This window comes from Ylistrum balloti, unplaced genomic scaffold (assembly GCF_031769215.1).
Source record: "Ylistrum balloti isolate Yb309-2 unplaced genomic scaffold, AGI_CSIRO_Ybal_v1 Utg371608, whole genome shotgun sequence".
Taxonomy (NCBI): Eukaryota; Metazoa; Mollusca; class Bivalvia; order Pectinida; family Pectinidae; genus Ylistrum; species Ylistrum balloti.
Window position 1 is genome coordinate 2,151 of NW_026782825.1, and position 24,095 is coordinate 26,245.

Genomic DNA, 24,095 nt, shown 5'->3' on the forward strand with positions numbered 1-24,095 from the left:
TTTTTATTTTCTAATTAATTCATTTCCTTTTGAATTGATTTACATATACATTTCAGTCTATGGAGTTGAATGAAGATCTCTTCAAGTCCATGGTCAACCATAATAATTTTAACCAGGGCATTGTTTACGTATGCTAATATTTTACGGACACCGAAACAATTTTCAAGGGAGGTAATTTATAAACAGGAAGTTTACGTTTGGTACATCCCGCGCGAAATATGATGAACTATCATGGCTCCAATATCTCTGAAATACGTCGTGTCCTTTACATCACAGGTAAGAACATGGGAAACATAATAGTGCAGTACTTATCTATGGAGTCTACGGTCATGACCACAGTACTGTTAGGCTGGTTCTGGTGTGTCCGCAATGTTTCTGCGGTTTAATCTGAATTATTCTGATCACGCGGGGTGAAGATGTCATACAGCTTCTTCGTCCATCGTTCCAACAGGCGATATGTGAACATGGTGTTGCTGCGCTCCATCACGATACTTGTCGAAATGAGGATATTTGTCTTGGTTTACTCACAGGGGCACATCGCAATGAGAATATGAATAAATGTGTTTTGAGTTATACATCGTTTATTTACACGAGTTGATTACACACAGATCCAGACCCCCAGAATTTAATGTGTCCTTGTGATTTGCTCAGATGCTTTCCAGTATCTATAACGAACTGTCAATAGATCATTAAATCCGGCAAGATTTTTTTATAAAAACCCTAAATTTCAACACCCCGTCATAAATCTTGTTTAAAGAGCTAGCATCCAAATATTGATTTGAGATATAAGTCCAAAACCAATATAAGGCAATGTTCGACATAAGGCTGTTGTTTAAAAAATAATAATAATACGCCGATATTATCATCATAATTTAATTTTTCTATCTGTGTCTGAATCATTACCAAGAAATTACAATATCAAAATTAGATCCACACAAAAGTTATACAAACTTGACTTATACTTTGCTGCCCAAGTATCAACATCATACAATCGTATTTTTTGTGTAGGGGCGTGGTCAGGTAATCAGACTCATCACAAAACTTGTAATGAAATAACCATTAAACTTGGCACCAACCACAGCATATTTCAATTGATTTTTCTCCATCATTCATCATTCAAAATAAATCAAACCATCAATTCCCATATGAAGACCATTGATATTTATGCAAATTTTACCAAGGGATTTTTTTCTACATGTATATATATATTAAGCAGCTCACATCAATTTATATCCAAACAGTGATTTTTTTAGTCTTGTCATTTGCATAATCCTTATTCAGCAGTAACATTTCACATGCTTGTGAGTCATCTTTCAGGCTAGCATAATTCTTACAGCATACATTCTTTTGACAGTTCTGAGTTGATAAATCCTATTGAATGATTTAAATCAAAGATGTTTTAGGTACTGTATGTTGAACGACACTGAAAACCACTTTACACAGTGTCACATATTTTATTGTTAGCTCTAAATTAGCCTGTGCTATTATCAGTATTGTTGTTGGAAAATAATTGTCTTGGAGTTAACTGAAAAGTTTTATTGTCAATTTTTGTTCAGGACAACAGCCATCCAGTCCAAAACCTCACAAACAACACAGGATTCAAGAAGTGGTTGTCTAATCCAAAGGACAAGACTGGTCAGATTGAGGCAGTCTTCCAACTAGAGCAAAGCTGTAAAATATTATATATTGACATTGGTAAAAAATGTTTCTTGTAAACTTGTCTTATGGATGATTGGTTGTAGTCTTAAAACAATGATCATCCTCAGCATATAATTTCATTGATCCTATTGCAAAATTTTGCATCCATTGGTCAATAAGGATGGCGCTTCAAGTCACACAGTTATGTCCCTTTGACAATTTGTCATGCCATACATGTATTTTGTTAAGAAATAGGGATTATAAAAATGTTTATCTTTTATATCTTAAGAGGTTTTTTGCAGTTTCTCTTAAATTTTTTTATAATGTGATAATTTTTGCAATTATTATTTTTAAAGTAAATTTCTTTATCAGAGTTTATTTCAACAATTGAGGCTGTTAGTTTACTGAATTTTGATACATTTACAAATCATCAACATGTACACCACAATTACTTAACAAAGAAAAGATTTTACTGTATTCTCCTTGTAATAAACCTGACAGAAAATATTGGTCATATCACACACTTTGCAGTTAAACTACTGCAAATTGAAAATGATCTGTTCAGAATACTTTTCAATATTTTTTATATAAATCCTTATTAATTTCTTGTATGAATTGTCGCTGCTAGTCGTGTAAAATTGTGTGTGGTATCAGTTATGCATCGTTTTGCTTCATTTTCCAGGGCTCTCACACCCCATTTTGGGACTGGGGCCCGTGGCCCTTAGAATTGGGAAAAATAATGGGTGTTTTCCTTAGAATTGGGAAAACTTCGGGTCTAAATTGGGGAAAAAAGATACTATTTTGCATAGGGAATACGGCCAAATAATGGCCCCAAATCTGGCAGATCAAGAACCCTTTTTTTCAGTTTTGTCTAATGACACCTGAGAAGTCTCCACCTGCTCACCTATATGCAACTACAATAACTAATTAAACATGAATATTTTGTGATTTTCACTTGATGAGATTCTATGACAAATTGTTGTCTGTTGTGTGTATAGCCTACCATATCATCAGATGGTGGGCTGTTCAGATCATCCATTGTTTGTCCATCATCTATCCTGATACAGTATCATTATTCTATGTGAAGATCTGCATGGATTTCATATGTAGGTATTGGAAGACCAATACTGATGTCCTTAGAATCCCTTGTAGCTGTTATTGGTAATTTATCCACCCCTGTACAGTGGGAGACCAATACTGATGCCCTTAGAATCCTTTGTAGCTGTTAGTGTTACTTTATCCACCCCAGTACAGTGGGAGACCAATACTGATGCCCTTAGGATCCCTTGTAGCTGTTAGTGGTATTTTATCCACCCCAGCACAGTGGGGGATCAATACTAATGTCCTTAGGATCCTTTGTAGCTGTTAGTGGTACATTACTTAAAATCCCTTGTAGCTGTTAGTGGTACTTTATCCACCCCAGTACAATGGGAGACCAATACTTATGTCCTTAGGATCCCTTGTAGCTGTTAGTGGTACTTTATCCACCCCAGTACAGTGGGAGACCAATACTGATGCCCTTAGGATCCCTTGTAGCTGTTAGTGGTACTTTATCCACCCCAGTACAATGGGAGACCAATACTTATGTCCTTAGGATCCCTTGTAGCTGTTAGTGGTACTTTATCCACCCCAGTACAATGGGAGACCAATACTGATTCCCTTAGGATCCCTTGTAGCTGTTAGTGGTACTTTATCCACCCCAGTACAATGGGAGACCAATACTGATGCCCTTAGGATCCCTTGTAGCTGTTAGTGGTACTTTATCCACCCCAGTACAATGGGAGACCAATACTAATGTCCTTAGGATCCTTTGTAGCTGTTAGTGGTACTTAGGATCTGTTGTAGCTGTTTGTGGTACTTTATCCCACCCCAGTACAGTGAGAGATCAATACTAATGTTATTATTACAGGTTTGATCTGGTGTGCTATGTTAGAGATACAAGTTGGTCGGTCAGACTGGCCGGTAGGACAAGAATACCAAACTCTACTCCACACTGCCAGTATCATGACTCCAGGCGACTGTCGGGATAGCAACAACACTGTCAGGACTAGGATGTTTGGCACAGGTAAATATGCAGGTTTAGCTTCAGGTCAGTTAACCCAAGTACTTAATGGATTTGAAACTAAAAAGATTACAGACATTAAATGGTTTGCAAGATAACTGTAGGGTTAACAGGAAAATGGAATGCAAAATGATTGGATTGTCAAGGTGATCTTAATTGTAACCAAGTGTCATTGTATAGTAGTTATCCTTCTCAAAAAATTGTGTTATTGGTCATTATGATGTGTTCTAGAACTGGAGGTGGGTGATACAGGACTTATGGGCCTCTTGTTGGCTATAGAACTGAAGGTTGCCATGCCTAACTTTTGATATTAGATTAAATTTATTAATTTGTTAACTGAGAAAGTTGGAACCTGTGGATTTATTAATGTACAGTTACACAGAAGATGATTCCAGATATACTACAGCTGCTATTCCTAGAGATATTTACACCTGGTACAAAAGATTAATACTTCATTACTAAATTTCAATAGAACATTTCAACGAAGTGGTAGCTAAAGAGATGTGGGACCGAATGCGTGTCATCTGTCGTCAACCATGGAGGAAGGACATCCAATTTGGTGTTTCCTTCATTAGGGTCAAGACCAACTCAACTGTTACAACTGGTCCGGGCAAACAGGAGAAGGACAAAGAGACTGCTACTCAAAGAACAGCTAAATCTATACAGAAACACTTTTTTGGCAAAAAGCCAACTGAGTTAGTATTGTGAGATTTTTGTACTGTTTGATAATAAAAGGTTCCATTGATTTTCAAAAAAATAAGAAAACTTTAAATAATCTTTATATTTTTACATATTGGCAGTATGGAGTGTGGAGTAGTCTTGTTTCATCACCTAATAAGTTATCTTTCTGTATGCCATTAAAAACAAAAAATGGGAGAGATAAAAAGGGTGGTCGGGTGGCGCAGTGGTAATGCACTCGCCTTTCACCTAGCCGACTGTGGTTCGATTCCCGGAACGGACGTGAAAAGGTAAGGGGTCACCTGCCCGACCACGTGGGTTTTCCCTGGGTACTCTGGTTTCCTCCCACAATAAGACCTTTCGCGCGCTTACATCCGGGCCAACAAGAGTGATTAGCATAAGTTGACATAACTTGTTTTGCAATTATGTAAAGATTCTTTATACACAACCAGGAATTTTAATATGTGACGTTTCGGTGACCAGTACGATCCGTATGCTGTCACCTTCCTCAGACAAATGACCAGTAAAGCATGTACACAAAGGTGTGATATGTGTACGAGTTGTCGTGGAATAGCGTCGATTTCGGACATGCTGACAAGTGCCGAAATGACTGTTAGCGAATAGTAAAACCATTCGGCTACGCTTATTTTATTACTTGGTCATAGATGTGCGAGAGTCTATGAGCCCCCTCATCTCGGTTCAGAACTGCCCCGCTGCGGCGTATCCAGATGGCTTCTTTGATCTGTCGCTTCAGAAGATGGTTCTCCCTATCGAGCACCTTTGAGTTTTCCCAGTCAATCACATGGTTTTCCTGCATGGCATGGTCAGTGATTGCCGATTTGTTTATCTGGGACTCCGACTGCTTCGTCTCCGATCGGGTAAACTTCTTTTCCTTTTGGCTTTCGGTGTCTTTCCGGTGCTCCCCAAGGCGAACCCCGAATCGCCTTCCAGTCTCTCCAATATATGACGCGTCACAGTTTTTGCACCCGATCTTGTATATGCATTCTGCGACATTCTCTTTGGTTATCTTATCCTTAAGGTGGACTAGGATATTTCGAAGCGTCTTGTGGGGCTTCATGGCTGTTGCTATGCCATGGTTGCGGTATATCCTTTGGATGGTTTCAGATATACCCTTTATATATGGGATGACCACCTGGATTTTTGTTTTGTTTTGATCTTTCATAGGTCTTTTTCTGTTTTTTCCTTTATTTTGACACTGTTTTTGTACCCGTTTAAGGGCCCATTTCGGATATTCACAATTTTTCATTGCTTTCATGATGTGGCTCTGCTCTTGAATTTTGTCCTGTTGTTCTGTGACTATGGTCTCACATCGATTGAGCAACGTGCGTACGACCCCTAACTTCTGATGTAAAGGGTGGTGGGATTTAAAGTTGAGGTATTGGTCTGTGTGGGTCTTTTTCCTGTAGACCAATAACTTCACTGTTCCGTCTTCTCTTCTGGCTATAAGTGTGTCTAGGAAGGGCATTCCGCAATTGGTTTCTTCCTCACATGTAAACTTGATGTTGTTAGTGGTGTCAGTAGTGTTTATGTGGTTAGTTAGATCTTTCTGTGATCCCTTCTTGATTATTTCTAAAATGTCATCGACATATCGTTTCCATAGGCTTGGCTTGCAATCTATGGGGGCAGTGGCTATTGCTTGTTGTTCTAGATGTTCCATGAACAGATTGGCGACAATAGGCGACACTGGACTCCCCATAGCAGTTCCAAAGCGTTGCTGGTAGATGTTGCCTTGGAATGTGAAATATGTTGTGGTTAGTACAAATTCTAGCAGATCCATGATGTCCTTGATCTGGAGGTTTGTGTTTTTCGCCAGGATCTGTCTGACTCTAAGCGTTTTTGAATGATTTTCAGTGCATCATCAATGGGAGTATTGGTAAACAGAGAAACAACATCATGTGAAATAAATTGTTCATCCTCTTGGATCATGATGGTGGACATAGCTTCTTCTCGCACATCTATGACCAAGTAATAAAATAAGCGTAGCCGAATGGTTTTACTATTCGCTAACAGTCATTTCGGCACTTGTCAGCATGTCCGAAATCGACGCTATTCCACGACAACTCGTACACATATCACACCTTTGTGTACATGCTTTACTGGTCATTTGTCTGAGGAAGGTGACAGCGTACGGATCGTACTGGTCACCGAAACGTCACATATTAAAATTCCTGGTTGTGTATAAGGAATCTTTACATAATCCTTACTTTCCAACCTGATGAAAATGTTCAGTATTGTTTCGCAATTGTTGTAAAACAAATAAAGCTTATATTATATTATTATATTATAAAAAAAGGTTCTGCACTTCAAAACAGGTTTAACTTAGTTTGACTATATAGCTTTCTTGGTGCAAGATAACTTTATAATAAAACAGCATGACTGAGGACGTCAGAAAGATAAGCACCAAAGACAGTGTAAAAGTCAGAATCCTGTAATATTTGGTATAATGGGGATATGTTTGGTAAATAACTCATACTTTTAAAGAGTCCTGTGTACACCATGTAGCTAAACAGAAACTTGTTTGTGGTTGTCAGTGGTAACCAGGACCAGTTGGTATCCAGACTGTTGAAGATTGCTGGGTCATCGGAGGATGGAACCGAGAAAACAGAGTCACTCTCACGCACTGCCAAACTGGTGATTGCGGCGAAAGACACAGCAATGAAAAGCATGTGTCCCACTGCACAGAGTGTGTCACCTTCCAACCGACCGACCCTTTACTCGAGCAGTTTAGTAACTAAATACGGGCCAAAGGTAGGTTAATATCGTTAAAAGGTCAGTAGGTCATGTCATTAAAGTCTGTAATTCTTTTAAGGGGAAACCCATTTGCAGACATTGGTGACAGTGTGAACTTTAACAGAAGTGCATAATTTCAGCTCCATAAAGTACCAGAAGGAGTACCAGGATGTGCAAATCAAACAAATTTTTATAGTCTTAAGTGATTGATCCCAGATAAGGGTTAAGGAAAGGAAATAACCACAAAGATACACAAGTAGCTGCACAAAAGCCTTGTCTGTAGACCTCCACAACATAGAGAAAGAAAACATTCCTAATCTCCCTTTTCAGATTTGGGGAATCTGGCAAAAAATTGTTACACAACTTGAAAATGAAAGCCTTGTGTCAAATTTGGATTGCTATAAGTATTAAACATTTCCTTGTATATTTCTTACATTTACAGTTTGAAGAAGTGGTAGAAGATTTTTTGTCTTCATATGAAATCAACCCTAGTGACCTTGACAAAATTACTATAGCAGGTGAGTAACATGACACTCACCTTGTTGGTTAAAAAAATCAGATTGATGGGGACTGGTAAATGTCTACCTGTTCATGTTTGAATGAGATACAAAATCAGTGCTGATGCTCCCTGTGTCTGAATATACAGTGGCCTGTTGTATCTTTTAATATGGAAGACAATAATATAAAAAAAAAATATCTCTTTTTTTTTTTTTTCCTGCATATTAACTAGAGGAATAACTCCTTATATAACTACTCTGTTATCAGTTTAATAAACAGATATTGGATGAAGCTATTGTTTCTACTGTGATGCCATATTGGATGAAGCCAATGTTTCTACTGTGATGCCGTAACTTTAAGGCATCATTTGCATTGCGACATCACAAAAGGAATAGATATGGAGAATATCGCCATCATAGATTTTGTATTGTTTTAATAAAATGTTTGCAAAAGTATCTTAAAGTTTTGTGATAAAAAGAAACTTACTTTATTTTCCATATGAGTGTTTTTAATCTCATCTGAAATTTATCATATTACCTCACGAAAGGCTCAGTAAAATGAAAAGTTTTCACACTTATTTCAGAAGTCTCTTTTTCACTCGACAGGTATACATCCATGCTATTGAAAGTATATTTTCTTCATTCACTCTGTTCTTTTTTACCACATACAACTTTAGTTTACTGTATTTGTATCATCAGCATCCTGTTTTATAAAGATTTGGGTAAGAGGTTCTGAACCCAGATTTTATTGATATGGGAGTAATGCCCATATTCAATACATTTAAAGATAATTGATGTTTTAACTCCTGAGAGTCATCCTTTGTATGATTAATGGTTTGCTGCTGACCCTGAGGGAACAGGTGGCTATTATTTGGGCTTTGTAACTATGGGTATTAAACAATAGTCTGTCACCAGGACATATACACCCTTTAATCTGTTTGTGGCTAATAATATTTCATAATTTCAACATCACAGCAAATTTGTAGTGTATTTACTTTTGTGAAGCAGACATTTATCTTCATTTCACTGTACATAAATATTCTATATGATTAAGGACTGTTCCAGTTAAACATTTACTTGACCCAAGGACTCCAAAACAAATAACATCTCTGCATGGTTTGCTTTCATGTCTGTTGATTTATAGTAAGCCAATGATCTGTTAAGTTCCATTTGTGATACCCCTCATCAAAACTAAAAGTCCTGGGGTCTGATAAACTGGAAGAGCACTTCTAGAGGGTTGCTACATAAAAAAATACATAGAATGATGGTGTTATCATGATCGGTTTGTAGTATAGTGGAGATACCTGTTGCTATTATTGGTTTGAAAGAACATCAAGTCTTACTCTGATGTCTGTTCTATGTCTAGAATGTACATATATAAACATTTTGTACATGTACTATGTATAACAAAGGGATAAATTTATATTGCAGATATACGACACAAATTTGAGAAAACTAAGAGAAGTAAACTGACACCAGAAGAGAAAAAAACCTTTATAGAGTTGGCAAGAGAGTACATTTGTATGATGTTTGCTGAGGGCGATACAACCAAGAACACTCCAACCCCGGAAAAAGCATCAAATAAGAGACAATCTATGTCGGAACTGAATTGTGACAAGACTTCGGTTCATGCCAAAAGAAACATTTTGGCAGATACAAAAAGAAATCTGTCAGAAAAATCACCTAAAGACAAGAGAGATTGTACAGATAGAAAAAGTTTAGAAAAGAGTCCTTGTAAACAAACTTCCTTTAAACCAGGAAAGAACTTGTGTATATCAGAACAGAGAAAAAGCGAAGTGAAAAAGGCAGCATCTGAATTCAAGAAAACTGGATTTAGCTCACCAAGGTCTATAAGAATGAGTAGAGATAGCAGTTCTGAGAGAGAAAACTCTGAAGGAGAACAGTTGAAAGTGAAATTAGCCTCCAGTTATGGACGAAGTTTTACTCATCTATCTCCTAAAAGTCTTAACAAACAGAACAGTTATAATGTATCTTCACCATCAACAAATAACACTTGGCTATCAGCAAAGTCACCTGTACAGACTTCCAGCCCAGGGGCCCAGAGTAAGAAGAGGAGTCTGGGTGATGCAGGGCCGAAGGCTAAGATTGCCCGCACAGAAAAAAATGGTATCACTCCAGTGAAAGGTCACAAGACTGGGTAAGTGGACATTGTTTCGAATATGATATTAGGCTTTTTCTTATCATGTTGATTCAGGAGTTAAGCTGGAGATATTTTAATACAATCCATAATTAATGAGGATTACAACCCGAATTTAATATTTATCTTTATGACTAACAGGTCTATTTCTCTGTAAATTTGTGGTATCAGAAATAAAGCTTGACACTAATCTGACTCAAACCTAAATGTACAGTGTATATTCTTTCTTGTTAGCCGAGGACCAGGAAAAGGTAAAAGTGGCAGTGTAACCTCAAGGGAAGTAACTCCTACATCTTTTGAGCGATGTCCATTGTGTAGTGGTAAGTTATATATATAGAATTTTTATGATATGGTACTGAATATTCTCTATGTTGAGAAGTTCATTATGAATTTCACTGTGTATACGGATAGAAAGAGTCAAAGTATCAATTTTAAGTGTGATTTATGTGGAACATACATATAATCCACACTATTTTACATGTCAATCATGATAATACAGGCACTGTAATGGAACAAGATTATAATTCATTATAATTTATCGTAGGCTTACTTCTAACCTACTTTGTTTCCAGTAGATAATCCAGATCACTTTTTCACTAAACAGCTTCACTTGTAAGACAGGTGGTCAATTAATTAGGCAAACAAAAGAGATATGTCTGTAGGCAGAAGTGTTTGTAGGATTTGAGGAATGGAAATGTTATATCAGGGAAAGAATGGTGGCTGGATACACAGGGCTTGTCTTTAGTTAGAACAGAATTACACCTTAAACTAATTATGTTACAGATTCTTTCCCAGGCCACCAGTTGGTGTCTCACACCCTTGTATGTAGGGGCCCTGATTCTCTCCAAGGCAATTCACCAAGTTACCAAGGAACTTTTCCAGGCAGTGGTCACATCCTAGGCGATAGCAGTGAAAGAATTAGTCCTTTGAGTGGGTTATATTCAGATGAGTACATTCCGTCAGGCAGAGGTCCTAGCATGTCCGAGTTCTCTGAACAGTATGTTGAGTGTCCACTCTGTAATGAGTTTTTCCGACAGTGTGTTGTGGAGAGACATGCGGCAACTTGTGGTACATAATTAGAACACAACTGATGTCTAACGTCTAACTAATAGTAGTATAACATCAGTACTTGTGGTACTGGACTTAAACAGAGCTGAGGGCTGGTTGTCTACACATTCATCCTTGATACTGACAGAATCATAAGATCAGAATTTTGATCTGATTTGTTTTAGATTTTATTTGACCTTTGTTTTGTGAATGTATTAAGAAGAATGATGTTGGAACTAGTCAATACTTTGTCTATTAACAGTGAAGCTTTGTCTAAAACAATTGAAATATTCTGTAACTATACCCAGCATGCAGAATTTATGTCTTGTGATGTTTCTCTATACATTTTTATTGTGATACAGAATTTTATCTAATTTTTTTTTACAGTGCTACAAAAATTCAGGTACCTGTACTGTGTAACATGTTTTCTAACTTGTAATATTTTATGGAGAAAACCATTTCAGCAGGGCAATAACATTACATACATGTCAATAACTGCTATATAGACTTTTTTTGTCTGTAAGTAAGTAAGTGATGTTGATATCCAAAGCTGTACACAATATCTCTCAATATTAAATAGAAAATCACTCTAAGCTTCAGGCTCAAAACAGCAAGTGCCTTAAATTTGTGCTTGCTAAAAATACTTTTTACTTGCTATTATCGCAAATCTCCATGTTCAAATAATGTGTTTTGTTTTGTGATTTATAATGTATGACCTTGCTTCATCCAATATATATCGACATTATAGAAGAACTGCTTTGTCCCAATATTTACACTTTGAAAATCAAAACAATTTAATTCTGTGAAATGTTAGGAATAGACAGGCACTCGCAGTTTGTATCTGATGAATCCACTTGCTGAAAAAAGCAAGTCATTATTTTTCTACTTGCAGTTCTTGGATTTCTACTTGCAAATAGCCAGTAAAAAGCCTTAAATTTGAGGCCTGAGCTCGAGCTTTTTATGAAGAATGCCTGTAGTACAGCAAAAACAGGATTCATAGAATACAGCAGGAAATGAATATAATCTGTTGTAACAGTTAGAATAGATAAAGTGTGTTTCATACAGTGTAATATCAAATTGGAATGGATGTGCCAAAAAATACAGTCAGTTGGAAATGAAAACTGACAATGCTTTCCTTTGGTAGATCAAAATAATGCAGACAGGAAGTAAGTCTCATCAAATCCAACAACTATCAGTTTGACCATTAAGTCAGGTATGGTTAGTTTGCATAGACCCAAAAAACTTTATGGTGGAAGTGGGTGTAGAAGTTACATTTTGATGTCCATTTTAGGATGCAGTACACACTAGAATTGTGTGGTAGATTTATTTTTACTCTGAAGTCAAATACATTGTTAATGATATCCTGATACATCCTTCAAAGGAGCACATCATTCTGTGATTGGTCGGTTTTTTCCCCTAGAACCTGCTCAAGACCAATCAAATTAGTATGCTTGTGCATTCGATTCTGTCATGACATGTTCCAGGGGTTCAGAGACTGAAAGTGATTGTTAACCAGGATCCTGGATGATCCTGATATTTCTTGTTTGTACAACTTCAACCTCAAGGTTTTTTCTTGGATTGATTTGGTAAAACAGATAGATAATTAAAGTTATGTGTTCATCTTCCTATGGAAAGTTGAACATCTTAAGTATTTCACCACAGTTTACTTTTTGTCAGAATTTTAGATCAAACTTTTAGTTTTTCCTATGGCTCAAACATTTCTAGACTTTCAGGCTGAACGGTTTACTTATTGATGATATGGACCAATTGACAACTTGATGAGCACCTGAAGATTTTTAAATTTAATAATAAATGAATAATAAAAAATGCATTTCCTATTTGAAATTGTTGTATATTTCTCATTGAAAATGAGAGCATGAAAACAATTAACGTTAATAAATCGTCACCACACTAAATCACCTTGAAACACCAACTGGAGATCTCAAATGTTAACAATATCCAGGCATTGGCTACCCTGTTTATGCCAATTTATGTGTGACAGCTTTGTCTGTCTGTAATATCTACCCAATAATATGTGTAAGAGTCGTTCCCCTTACATTCACATTACAATGATATCTTTTGCAATGAAACCTTTGTAGTCCACTCTTGTAAGATGTTGGACTGCTAAAATCATTGTTTCCATGGTATGTGATCCGTCGTCCATCCATACTCAAGGAGTTTCTGTTATTATCATCTTGGGCTGTGTTTAATGGATCTTTTTCATATTTCATATGAATATACTGTTGGATCTGAGTGTTGCTTTATCTATTTTGGACTGATTAGAGAAACAAAATGTCTGAAAAGTGGTCCTGTTTGACTTCGACAATGCAGGTCTGTTTTCTCTATATTTTGAAAAGTAGTTGTTAGATCAGTTGAAGATTACGTAAAGCTCTCCTCGGTTGCTCGTACTGCAGATTTTGATGCTGACAGTAAATGTTTGTTTTCACTATGTCTTGAGAAGTACTGGTACCAAGTGATGCCGTTCAGTTTTGAGACTGATCAAACCCATTGATATTAAGGCAGTAATGCTTAAATACCATGTATATCTATTATCTTTCTCAATGTGCCAATTTCCATTGTAAATGATAGTGTAATGTTAATGCTCATGATATAGTAAATAGTGATCACTCATAATAATATTGTTCTTTTATAGAAATGAGACTTTATAGGGCTCCATCCTATGTACTTATGTCATAATATAAAGTCTCTGTGTCTTCTGAACCTCGAACGAAAGATTCTTAAATGTTTTAAACACTTTTGACATATCTTACACTGACTCATCTTATCATGTGAGCTAATAAGTGGAGAGATGGGAAGAGATCTGACTGATGATGAACAGTATATGGATCATACAAGGAGATTACTTATTCTTTTAAATTTTATCATCAAAAAGATGACACCAGTTTTATTAGAGAAAATTGTCCAGCCTCATTACCAACTGAGAGTATCATCATGAGGTATTGGGGTTATACTATAATTGTCTTGAGATTAAAAAAATACATTACATTTATTGATAAAAAGAAATTACAGATCTTAAGGGCACACAACATTATTTTATTTATCAATTAGGTATATTAATACATGGTATACATATATAACATCAGACATTAGGAACAGATGTGTCAGAACTCCAGAGAAGCTGTGGAGATTTATTTCGCCACAGACTAATGGTATGCCTTTTACAATCATACCAGCTTTACATCTACACATGTTTATGAAGGTGTTTTTTTATGTTAATTGATGTGTTAGTGTATGTTAAAAGTACATGTATATAGAATGTAAAATGTTGTAAAATTAGCATTTGAAAAATATATTATTTGATTACCAGCTGTTGAATAGAAAAATTTGTAACACATACTGTTCATATAGCTATTTATAGTGATATGTTTAGAGTGTCAAATTTTGAAATGATATGTAAATGTTATTGGTGTACATCATTAAATACTAATAATATAAAGATAAAACATACAGAAATGATTGAATTAAAAATTGATCTTACTGGTTATAGTATATTTCAGATATTAGAACTTGTCACCTTATGTAGAGTGAGTGAATCAGGCAATTTTCATATTAGTAAGTTATAGATTATTTCAGATATCAGATCTTTTTAAAACTTGTCACCTTATGTAGAGTGACCGAATCAGACAATTTTCTTATTAATTATAGCTTATTTCAGATAACAGAGCTTTCTAAAACTTGTCATTTTATGTATATTACAGATTTTATGTCTACCTTGGTGTGAAAATACAAACATGAATTGCTGAGCAGTATCGTGCGATAAAAATGAGCGGAAGAAACTTCAGAAAATTTCACTGGTATAAAACTGTCTATCAAATGTTTACCTATAACATATCTATTGATCACCTCTGATTTACAGTGTAGTGTATAACCCGATCAAATTAAATGATATGAAGTACGTTTATATGAAGACCGTCGTGATTTAGTGTGAACATTTAACATTAAAATATTACCCTGACAGTTACAGTACATCAGATGTCACGTGCTGTATTTCAAAGTTACAGTACATCAAATGTCACGTGCTGTATTTCAAAGTTACAGTACATCAAATGTCACGTGCTGTATTTCAAAGTTACAGTACATCAGATGTCACGTGCTGTTTATCAAAGTTACAGTACATCAGATTTCACGTGCTGTATTTCAAAATTTTTACCTTCTGAGAACCAAATGAACCAAACACTGCCCACAAATTATTTTCACTATCCACGGAGATTGCTCTCACCACTTTAGAATTCGAGGACAGTAAGTTAAGGAACTCTCCACGGCCACTCAGTAGATATATACTACAGTTATTGTAGTCAGATACAATCACATTACCTATGGCATCAAAAGTTACATCGAAGGGGAAAAAGGAACCAGCTTCTATTTTTTTCTTGGCAGCTTGTGAAAAACGCTTCGGAATGTTTCCTTGGAATCGGAACAGCTCCTGAAGGTCCTTATTCATCACGAGGATATGTGGTTCATCTTTTCCTCCATCTATAGGCTGATCTTGTTCCACTATGGCGATGTTATGGGAAGCTCGACACTCTGCAATCTTGTACGGGAGACAGATTAGCTGTCTTCTCCCCGGAATTCTGATTTTCTTCGAGACAAGAACTACTTTCCCTTCGGTTGTGTATTTGGTGACTTTCTTTGCCACTCCGACAAGAAGATGACCATCAAGTGTTGCACATAAACACCACGGCTGATCATCAGTTTTGAAACCTACACTGAATTTGCCTTCTGGTGTTAATTCTATGACGGTTTTATCCTTTAAGCAGCATGCCCATAGATGCTGCGTTTTCGGCGATACAGTAATGTCCCGGATGTTGGTACCGTGTTCAATCTCCTTCACTACTTCCCCTTGTTTGTCTCTCTGTGTGACGAGTCCACTACAATCGTAACACGTCCAGCTGCCTCCATCATCAGCAGGACAGATACTAATGGTATCGCCGGAGATGTCGTATTCTGATACTACTTTAGTCTTTGCTTTGTGCTTTTGTTTGCTTGAGGCATCGTCTGAGGAGGACGAATCTCCGTGTGCTGATGAAGGCTTATTTGTAGTTCCTGTTGTCGGCAGGACCTTCGATTTTGTAGCCATATATCTGTGTAGAAGTTCCTGTACAGGTTTATCATATAAATCGACCTGTAAAATGTATCATCCTGAATTCCAGACTGGACGGGTGGAAAATTGCCTGAAATATACGTTTATAATATCCCCGGAAGTAGATATTCAAAGTAAATCTCTTATATTGCAATGTCCCTTGCACGGCTTATTTTCACCATCCAACGTCGATATTTTACAACGGGCAGGTCTAGCTGTTAGGAAAATTTCACCTTATTACTAGATTAGATTAACACAGGACACTAGAATGAATCAGCACAATTCAAAAGAATAAGTCCGACAGCCGTCAACTTCTGCCTGTTTGTGTGTCTGTCCTGAGAAATCCTGGAACATTTAAAGTCGATGTTCTGACACTAAGGTCAGGTGATGATATTTAATGAACATCAATCTATTGCCGATTTGAAATGCAACACGCGTACATTTCAACATTCCGATTTGAAGACTAGGGTTAAGTTACCTATTTATTATGATTTATCAACCATACTGCATTAAAGATTGAACTGTGGAGATCGCCACCCGTGCGTGTCAGCACATTAAGACAATAAAACTATTACTACAATAAGGCTTACAGTACAATACCTTTACATACCACAACTAGTACAATAGCCAGACGTTCTGTCAACTTGATGGTTTAACTAGACACAATACCGAGTACCTCATTGAAGTCAGCGTACCACCTCCATTGACTCGACTTGTATATCTCTGATTTACGTAGCTTACACGAGAGTGGGGAGAATATATATATAGATAATGGAAGTGGCATTTTTTAAATGTATACTCGTACTTTTCATCAACATTATGTTGCTAGACTTCGTACTGACGGATGTCTTGTATAGAAGCTCGAGCAAACATTTCGTCTGTTGTACTTTTAAAGTCATGTTGTTTCGTCTATAAATATAAATAACCATTTTTTGCCTTACGTTCTCTTGAACATGAGTGGACAATCATAAAACGCTGATTTTATGGTTTGATCAAGCACACCATACACGTTTGTGGGACATTCCAACACAACATACAGAATATATTAATTAGTATCAAGTTATCCATACTTTTAACTTACGGTTCAAATGTAAGCTATCAACTTTATATCTGTTATCTGCCTACAGTGGTACTAAACATCGCCCTTTGTTGAGTTGATATTTTATGGTCACGTACAATGGGAAGTTTATCAGGGTCGGGTTAATTTAGAATTATATATTAATGGTAAGGGTGACAATTGGTTATAATTGTAAAAAAAATAGTACGGTATAAAGTTTGGTAACTCAATGTGGCGATATCACGCTCAATTGAATACATTTTTCTTTTAAATTGCACACGTATATGTCCAAACACAAATGTTGTCGGTAACACTAGGGTTTAATAGTTGATTGATGTATATTTTAATTATGAATTTTAGTAACGTAGACCGATGTTTTAATGTGTAGCTTGGAGTGTAAGCTTACCATTTTACCACACAGTCAGCACCATATTCGAAATAGATAAGTTCTATCGGGGCGATATTCGAAATAGATAAGTTCTGTCGGAGTGATATTCGAAATAGACAAGTTCTCTCGGAGAGACATTCGAAATAGACAAGTTCTATCGGAGCGACATTCGAAATAGAAAATTTCTATCGGAGCGTTTTGTCGGAATTAGATCTGTCCTATCTTTTTGTCGGAATTAGATCTGTCCTATCTTTTTGTCGGAATTAGAGCTGTCCTATCTTTTTGTCGGAATTAGATCTGTCCTATCTTTTTGTCGGAATTAGAGCTGTCCTATCTTTTTGTCGGAATTAGGTCTGTCCTATCTTTTTGTCGGAATTAGAGCTGTCCTATCTTTTTGTCGGAATTAGATCTGTCCTATCTTTTTGTCAGAATTAGATCTGTCCTATCTTTTAGTCGGAATTAGAGCTGTCCTATCTTTTTGTCGGAATTAGATCTGTCCTATCTTTTTGTCGGAATTAGAGCTGTCCTATCTTTTTGTCGGAATTAGAGCTGTCCTATCTTTTTGTCGGAATTAGATCTGTCCTATCTTTTTGTCGGAATTAGAGCTGTCCTATCTTTTTGTCGGAATTAGATCTGTCCTATCTTTTTGTCAGAATTAGATCTGTCGTATCTTTTTGTCAGAATTAGATCTGTCCTATCTTTTTGTCGGAATTAGAGCTGTCCTATCTTTTTGTCGGAATTAGATCTGTCCTATCTTTTTGTCGGAATTAGATCTGTCCTATCTTTTTGTCGGAATTAGAGCTGTCCTATCTTTTTGTCGGAATTAGATCTGTCCTATCTATTTGTCGGAATTAGATCTGTCGTATCTTTTCTCATTGTGTTATTGATTCTGTATTTGTAACACGTTTGTTGAACATAAATAACATTATACAAACTGTAAAATACCCTACAATGAAGCTTTGTTTCCGAATGGCTGTTTTGTCTTTTCAAAAACCTTTAGGCGGTACGGCCTGATTTTATCATCACGTATCGACATCCAATGCAATCACGTTGTATAAATGAGTGACAATAAAGAGAAAGCGGGCATTTCAATTTACTTAATGATTTTTTTATATCAGTGATTTCTTTTCGTAAAGTATTTTTTTTTTGGAAAGAAGTCAAAACAAGATGCGGTTTCCCGAAACGAAAATTCACTGATCAAAGACGTATTCCTTTGTTTCAGGGCTTTCATGAATCCACTCAATTTAGCAATTTATTTGTGTATGAAGTTTTCACTCACGACTCGATTGACGTTTAACATTGTATTACGATTATGTTTAATTACACTGTCTTTTTATGGTATTGGCAAAATATGATTAAAAGAACTAAAAGTGAAAACACACAAAAAAGAAAACGAAAAAAAAATTTGCATTACTGCCGAAACCCGGGATCGAACCAGGGACCTTTAGATCTTCAGTCTAACGCTCTCCCAACTGAGCTATTTCGGCTGCTTACTTACTTTTGCAAAATATTGGCTAGACTGTCGAACGTGGCCGGTTGAGATTAGTTCTCCACATCTTCGTTGTCTAATTAATCGAAGTTTATATTAATGCCCTCAGTTGTCAGTCACAGCTAACAAGTTAGACCTATTGTCGTGATTACGTAGCCTATCACGTATGATGTTTATCATTCAATTTATGTGCGAGGTCTGGCCTGGCCGTGTATACTCAAAGGGGCCTATGACAATGTTTGGTTTCTGTATAGATGAATATCTCTCTGATATTCCGCTCCCTTAACTAGTTATAACGTACCATAAAAAAACATTGTCACATGCCCTTAGGGTTCATTCTCGGCCCCTCTCGGCTGTCTAAATTATCGTTATACCATGCTGACAGAGTGAAACGAAGGGCGGTAACTCTTAGAGGTAGGAATACTGTGGTTATACTGGCTTCTCAGAAGTTGAAACGGGCAGAATGCGTCTTCGTGACTTTAATATCGCAAGGCATTGTCTTACCGACCAACAAAAGATTGACGACGTAACAGTATATACATGGTGGTTTTGAGCCTGCTATCAAAATTTTGTTGTTAAATTCTATGAAAATAATGAAACAAAGTTATGATCGATATAAACTTATGTGGTGTTTGCTCTCGTTAGAGGGCGACCTGCATCTCTCTCTTGGGTGTGGTACCGTTTTTCTTGATGTCAGAATTCATCCAATGAATCACAAGTCCATAATAAATGTGTGTCAGGATCGGTGTTACCACACTTTTTACTCTTCTTCGAAAACCATAGAAGGACCTTTACCGTACATGATGGACAGTATACATACTCACACGGGTCACCGTTGAAAGTCCCGTCCATCAGACAATTTGTAAGTAGTTAAACAGTTAGAACAGTTTCTCCAACTCAGTCCGAATCATTCAATTGAAATAGAGAACCTAACACCCAAACCATTGGCTATCATCGTACACCAAATATAGCTGTACGTGTAACCCCCCACAAAAAAAACAAAAAAAAAAACAGCGAAGACAGGGGGTTAGAAAATCGCTGTTTTAACTTATTTGACGTGACATTGCTTGCAAAACTCTGGTCTCATTCTTTCAGTAATCTATAATACTTGAAAGTTATAATTAACTCAAGAAAAAACTAAAGTCGTCATTTTCTTTGAAAAGGAAATGTACAAGAACATTTTACATTATGAAACATAGAATTAGACATACTTGAAAGGTATACCCATCTAGGTATTCTATTTAATTGTAGCTTCATTAAAACAAGAGAAAGGGTTGCTAAACAAGCACAGAATCAGTTTTTGCAGTCTATAAGAAATTAAGAACCATATCACTACCAGTTGATTTACAATAGAAAATATATGATTCGGTAGTCATACTAGTTCTCCTGTACTCATAAGAAAAATGGGGGGTGGGGGGGGGGGGGGGGGGGGGGGTTGGTTGAAAATATAAATATTACAGAAAAAAATCATGCGTAATTTTGTTGTGAAATATACTTAATATGCTAAAAACCATAGATAATTTCTTTAATTATGGTTAACTGGGAAGATACCCACTAGACATTGAGATTAAATGTAGAATAACAGTATTCTGGCATAAGTTGATTAACGCTTATAAGTAATCAAGCACTATCTATAAGTTAATGTTTACGTTACTAAAACATGGAACTATGTCATTTTAATGGCCTTAATTATGTCGGGTACTATCAATCTACATGTTCCTTTTCTAAAGATGAAATTAAGACCTTGGTGAAAAATAGACTGAAGGATCAATATATACAGAAATGGTTCGATGAAATTCTTAACTCATCTATAGAGCATTCATATTCCACTTTTAAGACAAACTTTGAACACAAAAAATAGATTAAGCTTAGTACAAAAGATAGGAAAATGATTAAGTTTCGATCCTCAAATGTGCATTTACCTGTAGAAACAGGAAGATAGTTAGGTATTCCTCGTCAAGAGAGAACCTGTACTTTATGTAATTCCGACATTGGAGATGAATCTAACTATTTATTTAATTGTCAAAATGATTCAGTAACATGTATAAGAGAGAAATATACACCAAAATGTTATTTCACTTATCCAAGAAAATGCTAGGTTTGTTATATTCAATGTAAAAATTCCTACAAAAAATTGTAGATTTATAGAAAAAGTTGATAAATCATTGAGTTAATTTCTGGGCCTGGTTGCAATCCTTCTCTATGTAATTATGCAAAATACATTATTTACAGAAAATGTTGTAATTTTGTACTTATTATCACACACAATGTATAATGTTAACTATATGTATGTGACCTCTTGTTACACACGTAAGTGTGTCAGAGTGACCGAATAAAACCTTGAAACCAACTTCACGACAAATCATCAGACAGATGACCAGTGTGGAGCGTACTACCACTGACGTACGTAGTGTCCGAGATCTACACGGTCACCTTCATCAGACAAATGACCAGTGTGGAGCGTACTACCACTGACGTACGTAGTGTACGAGATCTACACGGTCACCTTCATCAGACAAATGACCAGTGTGGAGCGTACTAGCACTGACGTACGTAGTGTACGAGATCTACACGGTCACCTTCATCAGACAAATGACCAGTGTGGAGCGTACTAGCACTGACGTACGTAGTGTACGAGATCTACAGTCATCGTCATCAGACAAATGACCAGTGTGGAGCGTACTACCACTGACGTACGTAGTGTCCGAGATCTACACGGTCACCTTCATCAGACAAATGACCAGGGCGGAGCGTACTAGCACTGACGTACGTATTGTACGAGATCTACACGGTCACCTTCATCAGACAGATGACCAGTGTGGAGCGTACTAGCACTGACGTACGTAGTGCACGAGATGATACGGAATCGACCAACTATTTCATCTGCATTATAATTCTATGTATACTAAGGTTGAAAATAGTGTGACGAGATGGTAAACAGATTATAGACCAAAAATACATCAGATGGTAACAATGTCCTGTAGTCAATTCGGCTACGCTTTGTTTAACACTTGATCATATATGTACGAGTCCGTAGCTCCCCTCGTCTCTATTTATTATACATCTATGACACTCTGGTGTTTTGTTTTTGTATAAAAAATGTGTTTACCATCTCGTCACACTATTTTTCGACATTTACGGACATAAGATTATAGTGCAGTCTGCAACGATTCGAACCTTGGTTAACTCTTATGAAACTGTTTCTTGGTGTAGAGATACCAAGGAGATGTCTTCTGAATATGTAACTGAAAACAGCTATCTGCTCAATGATTCTGTAAACGAACTATGCGATTCTAGTAAAAGTATACATAACTGCCATGAAGGTCTGATTAACAATGTTCATTCCTTGTTTGACCGGTTTTACTGTAGGGAAAAGGTAGTTCCAAGCTGTCAGTGCTCTTGTCATGAATTACGTCGTCGTGTTATTAAAACCCCAGACAAATCTTGGTTCAACGTCGAATGTAAGTGTTTATAAGAAATGTATGAGTATGCAATGTTTGAGTTTAACAAATGAAAATGTTTGTAATAGAGAATATTTGACTGTATCCAAAAAGTGCTATAAATTGTATGAATATAAAACGAAGCGTTAGTATCTCCAAATAGAAGGTAATATATGGACACTTTAAGACGTAATGATCCAAAATCTTTCTACCATAATTGTTCTAAGAGTAAACCTGTAAATACAAGTGACTTATCACTTGATGATTTTTTCCAGTTATTTTGGCTGATACTCCAGCTGATACATCATTTTGCTCGGAGGAGTTTGTAGATAATGAATGTCTTCACCCTGAACTGGACGATGAGTTCAGTACCCAGGAGTTATCTACAGCTATAAAAAGTCTATCCAAGGGAAGTCAACTGGTATAGTTGTTAAACGAGTATCTCATTGAATATAGCGATCTTTTTATTCCTGTATGGTTAAAACTATTTCACGCCATTTTGAGTGTTGGATATTTCACCAAGTGTTGGGCTTAAGGTGTTATGGTACCTACTCATTAAAAAGGAGACAAAGACAATGTTAACAATCATAGAGATATTACCATCATTAGTCACTTAGCAAAGCTTTTCACGTCCGTCCTCAATAGACGTTTATTGTCATGGAGCGAAAAAGAAAATATCATTTCTGACGCTCAATTTGGTTTGCGACCCGGAAGTAATACACAGGAAGCAATTTTTGTTCTAAATACCTTAATTACTAAAACTATACAAAGTAGTAATAAACGACTGTATTGTGTTTGTGTCGACTACCAAAAGGCTTTCGACAGCATATTGTATGATGAATTATGTTTTAAACTATGGAAGTCAGGCATTAGAGGTCAACTGCTAAATGTAATTAGATCTATATATGATAATGTTAAATCTTGTGTAAAATTAAATGGTACTTTATCTCCCATATACGACCTCCGGATTATTACAAGGGGAATCTCCGATTTTATTTTCATTGTCTATCAATGATATGGAGTCCGAACTTATCAATTCAAATTGTCAGAGTTACAAATTACTGTTGCTAAACCTTTTTATAATTTTGTATACGGACGACACGGTCTTGTTTTCTGAAGACGAAAGCGATCTGTAAAATAGGTTTGATCACTTGTTTTTGTACGCTGAACGTTAGAATTCAAATGTAAATGTAGGTAAAACTGAAGGAATAATATTTAGGAAAGATAAATGTGTCTTTCCTAATGAGCAATGGACATATAATGGTAGGCCTATTGAAATTGTGGACAACTTTTGCTAGCTTAGTCTAGTGTTCTACTATAATGGTCTTTTTACCTTAGTATTAGATAACATTGCGGTCAAAGGCAGAAAGGCTTGTTTTTTCTTGACAGCAAATTAAGAAATTTTATGTTAAACAGTGAAACAAAGTTGTCATTATTCTACACTTACATTACTTGTTTGCTTAACTATGCTTGTGAAATCTGGGGATCCAGTCCTACAACCTAAACTGATAAAGTACATTTGTACTTTTAAAGAAAGTTCTTTGAGTTCAAGTCTATAAATAATACTATGGTTTACTTGGAATTAGGACAATTTCCTTTACAAATAACATGTAAAATATCAATTATAAGTTACTGGTTAAAGTTCTGAGTACTTTTCATCGAATTTTGAGATCTTGTTAGAGGAGCTGGTCAAATTCAAATAAAACTAATTGTAAACTTAATTTTGTTCACCAAGTGAAACAGGAATTATGTAAAACAGGCTTTTCTGATGTTTGGTTACATCAGTTTA

General features: G+C 36.2%; 2 protein-coding genes and 1 non-coding gene across 3 annotated transcripts; 1 reads left to right on the forward strand and 2 right to left on the reverse strand.

The window, feature by feature from the left end:
- The first annotated feature begins 231 nt into the window (after positions 1–231).
- LOC132563156 (uncharacterized) lies at positions 232–10,860 on the forward strand. Its single transcript, XM_060227917.1, has 9 exons — positions 232–276; positions 1,557–1,695; positions 3,548–3,703; positions 4,173–4,395; positions 6,931–7,147; positions 7,572–7,647; positions 9,058–9,784; positions 10,019–10,104; positions 10,568–10,860. The coding sequence occupies exons 1-9, from the start codon at positions 232–234 to the stop codon at positions 10,858–10,860; spliced, it is 1,962 nt and encodes a 653-aa protein (XP_060083900.1).
- Positions 10,861–14,975: 4,115 nt separating this feature from the next.
- Positions 14,976–15,929, reverse strand: LOC132563151 (uncharacterized). Its single transcript, XM_060227914.1, has one exon. It carries the CDS (start codon positions 15,927–15,929, stop codon positions 14,976–14,978), a length of 954 nt encoding a protein of 317 aa, XP_060083897.1.
- Positions 15,930–18,791: 2,862 nt separating this feature from the next.
- Positions 18,792–18,864, reverse strand: Trnaf-gaa (transfer RNA phenylalanine (anticodon GAA)). Its single transcript has one exon. It is a non-coding gene; the product is annotated as a tRNA-Phe (tRNA).
- Positions 18,865–24,095: the final 5,231 nt, after the last annotated feature.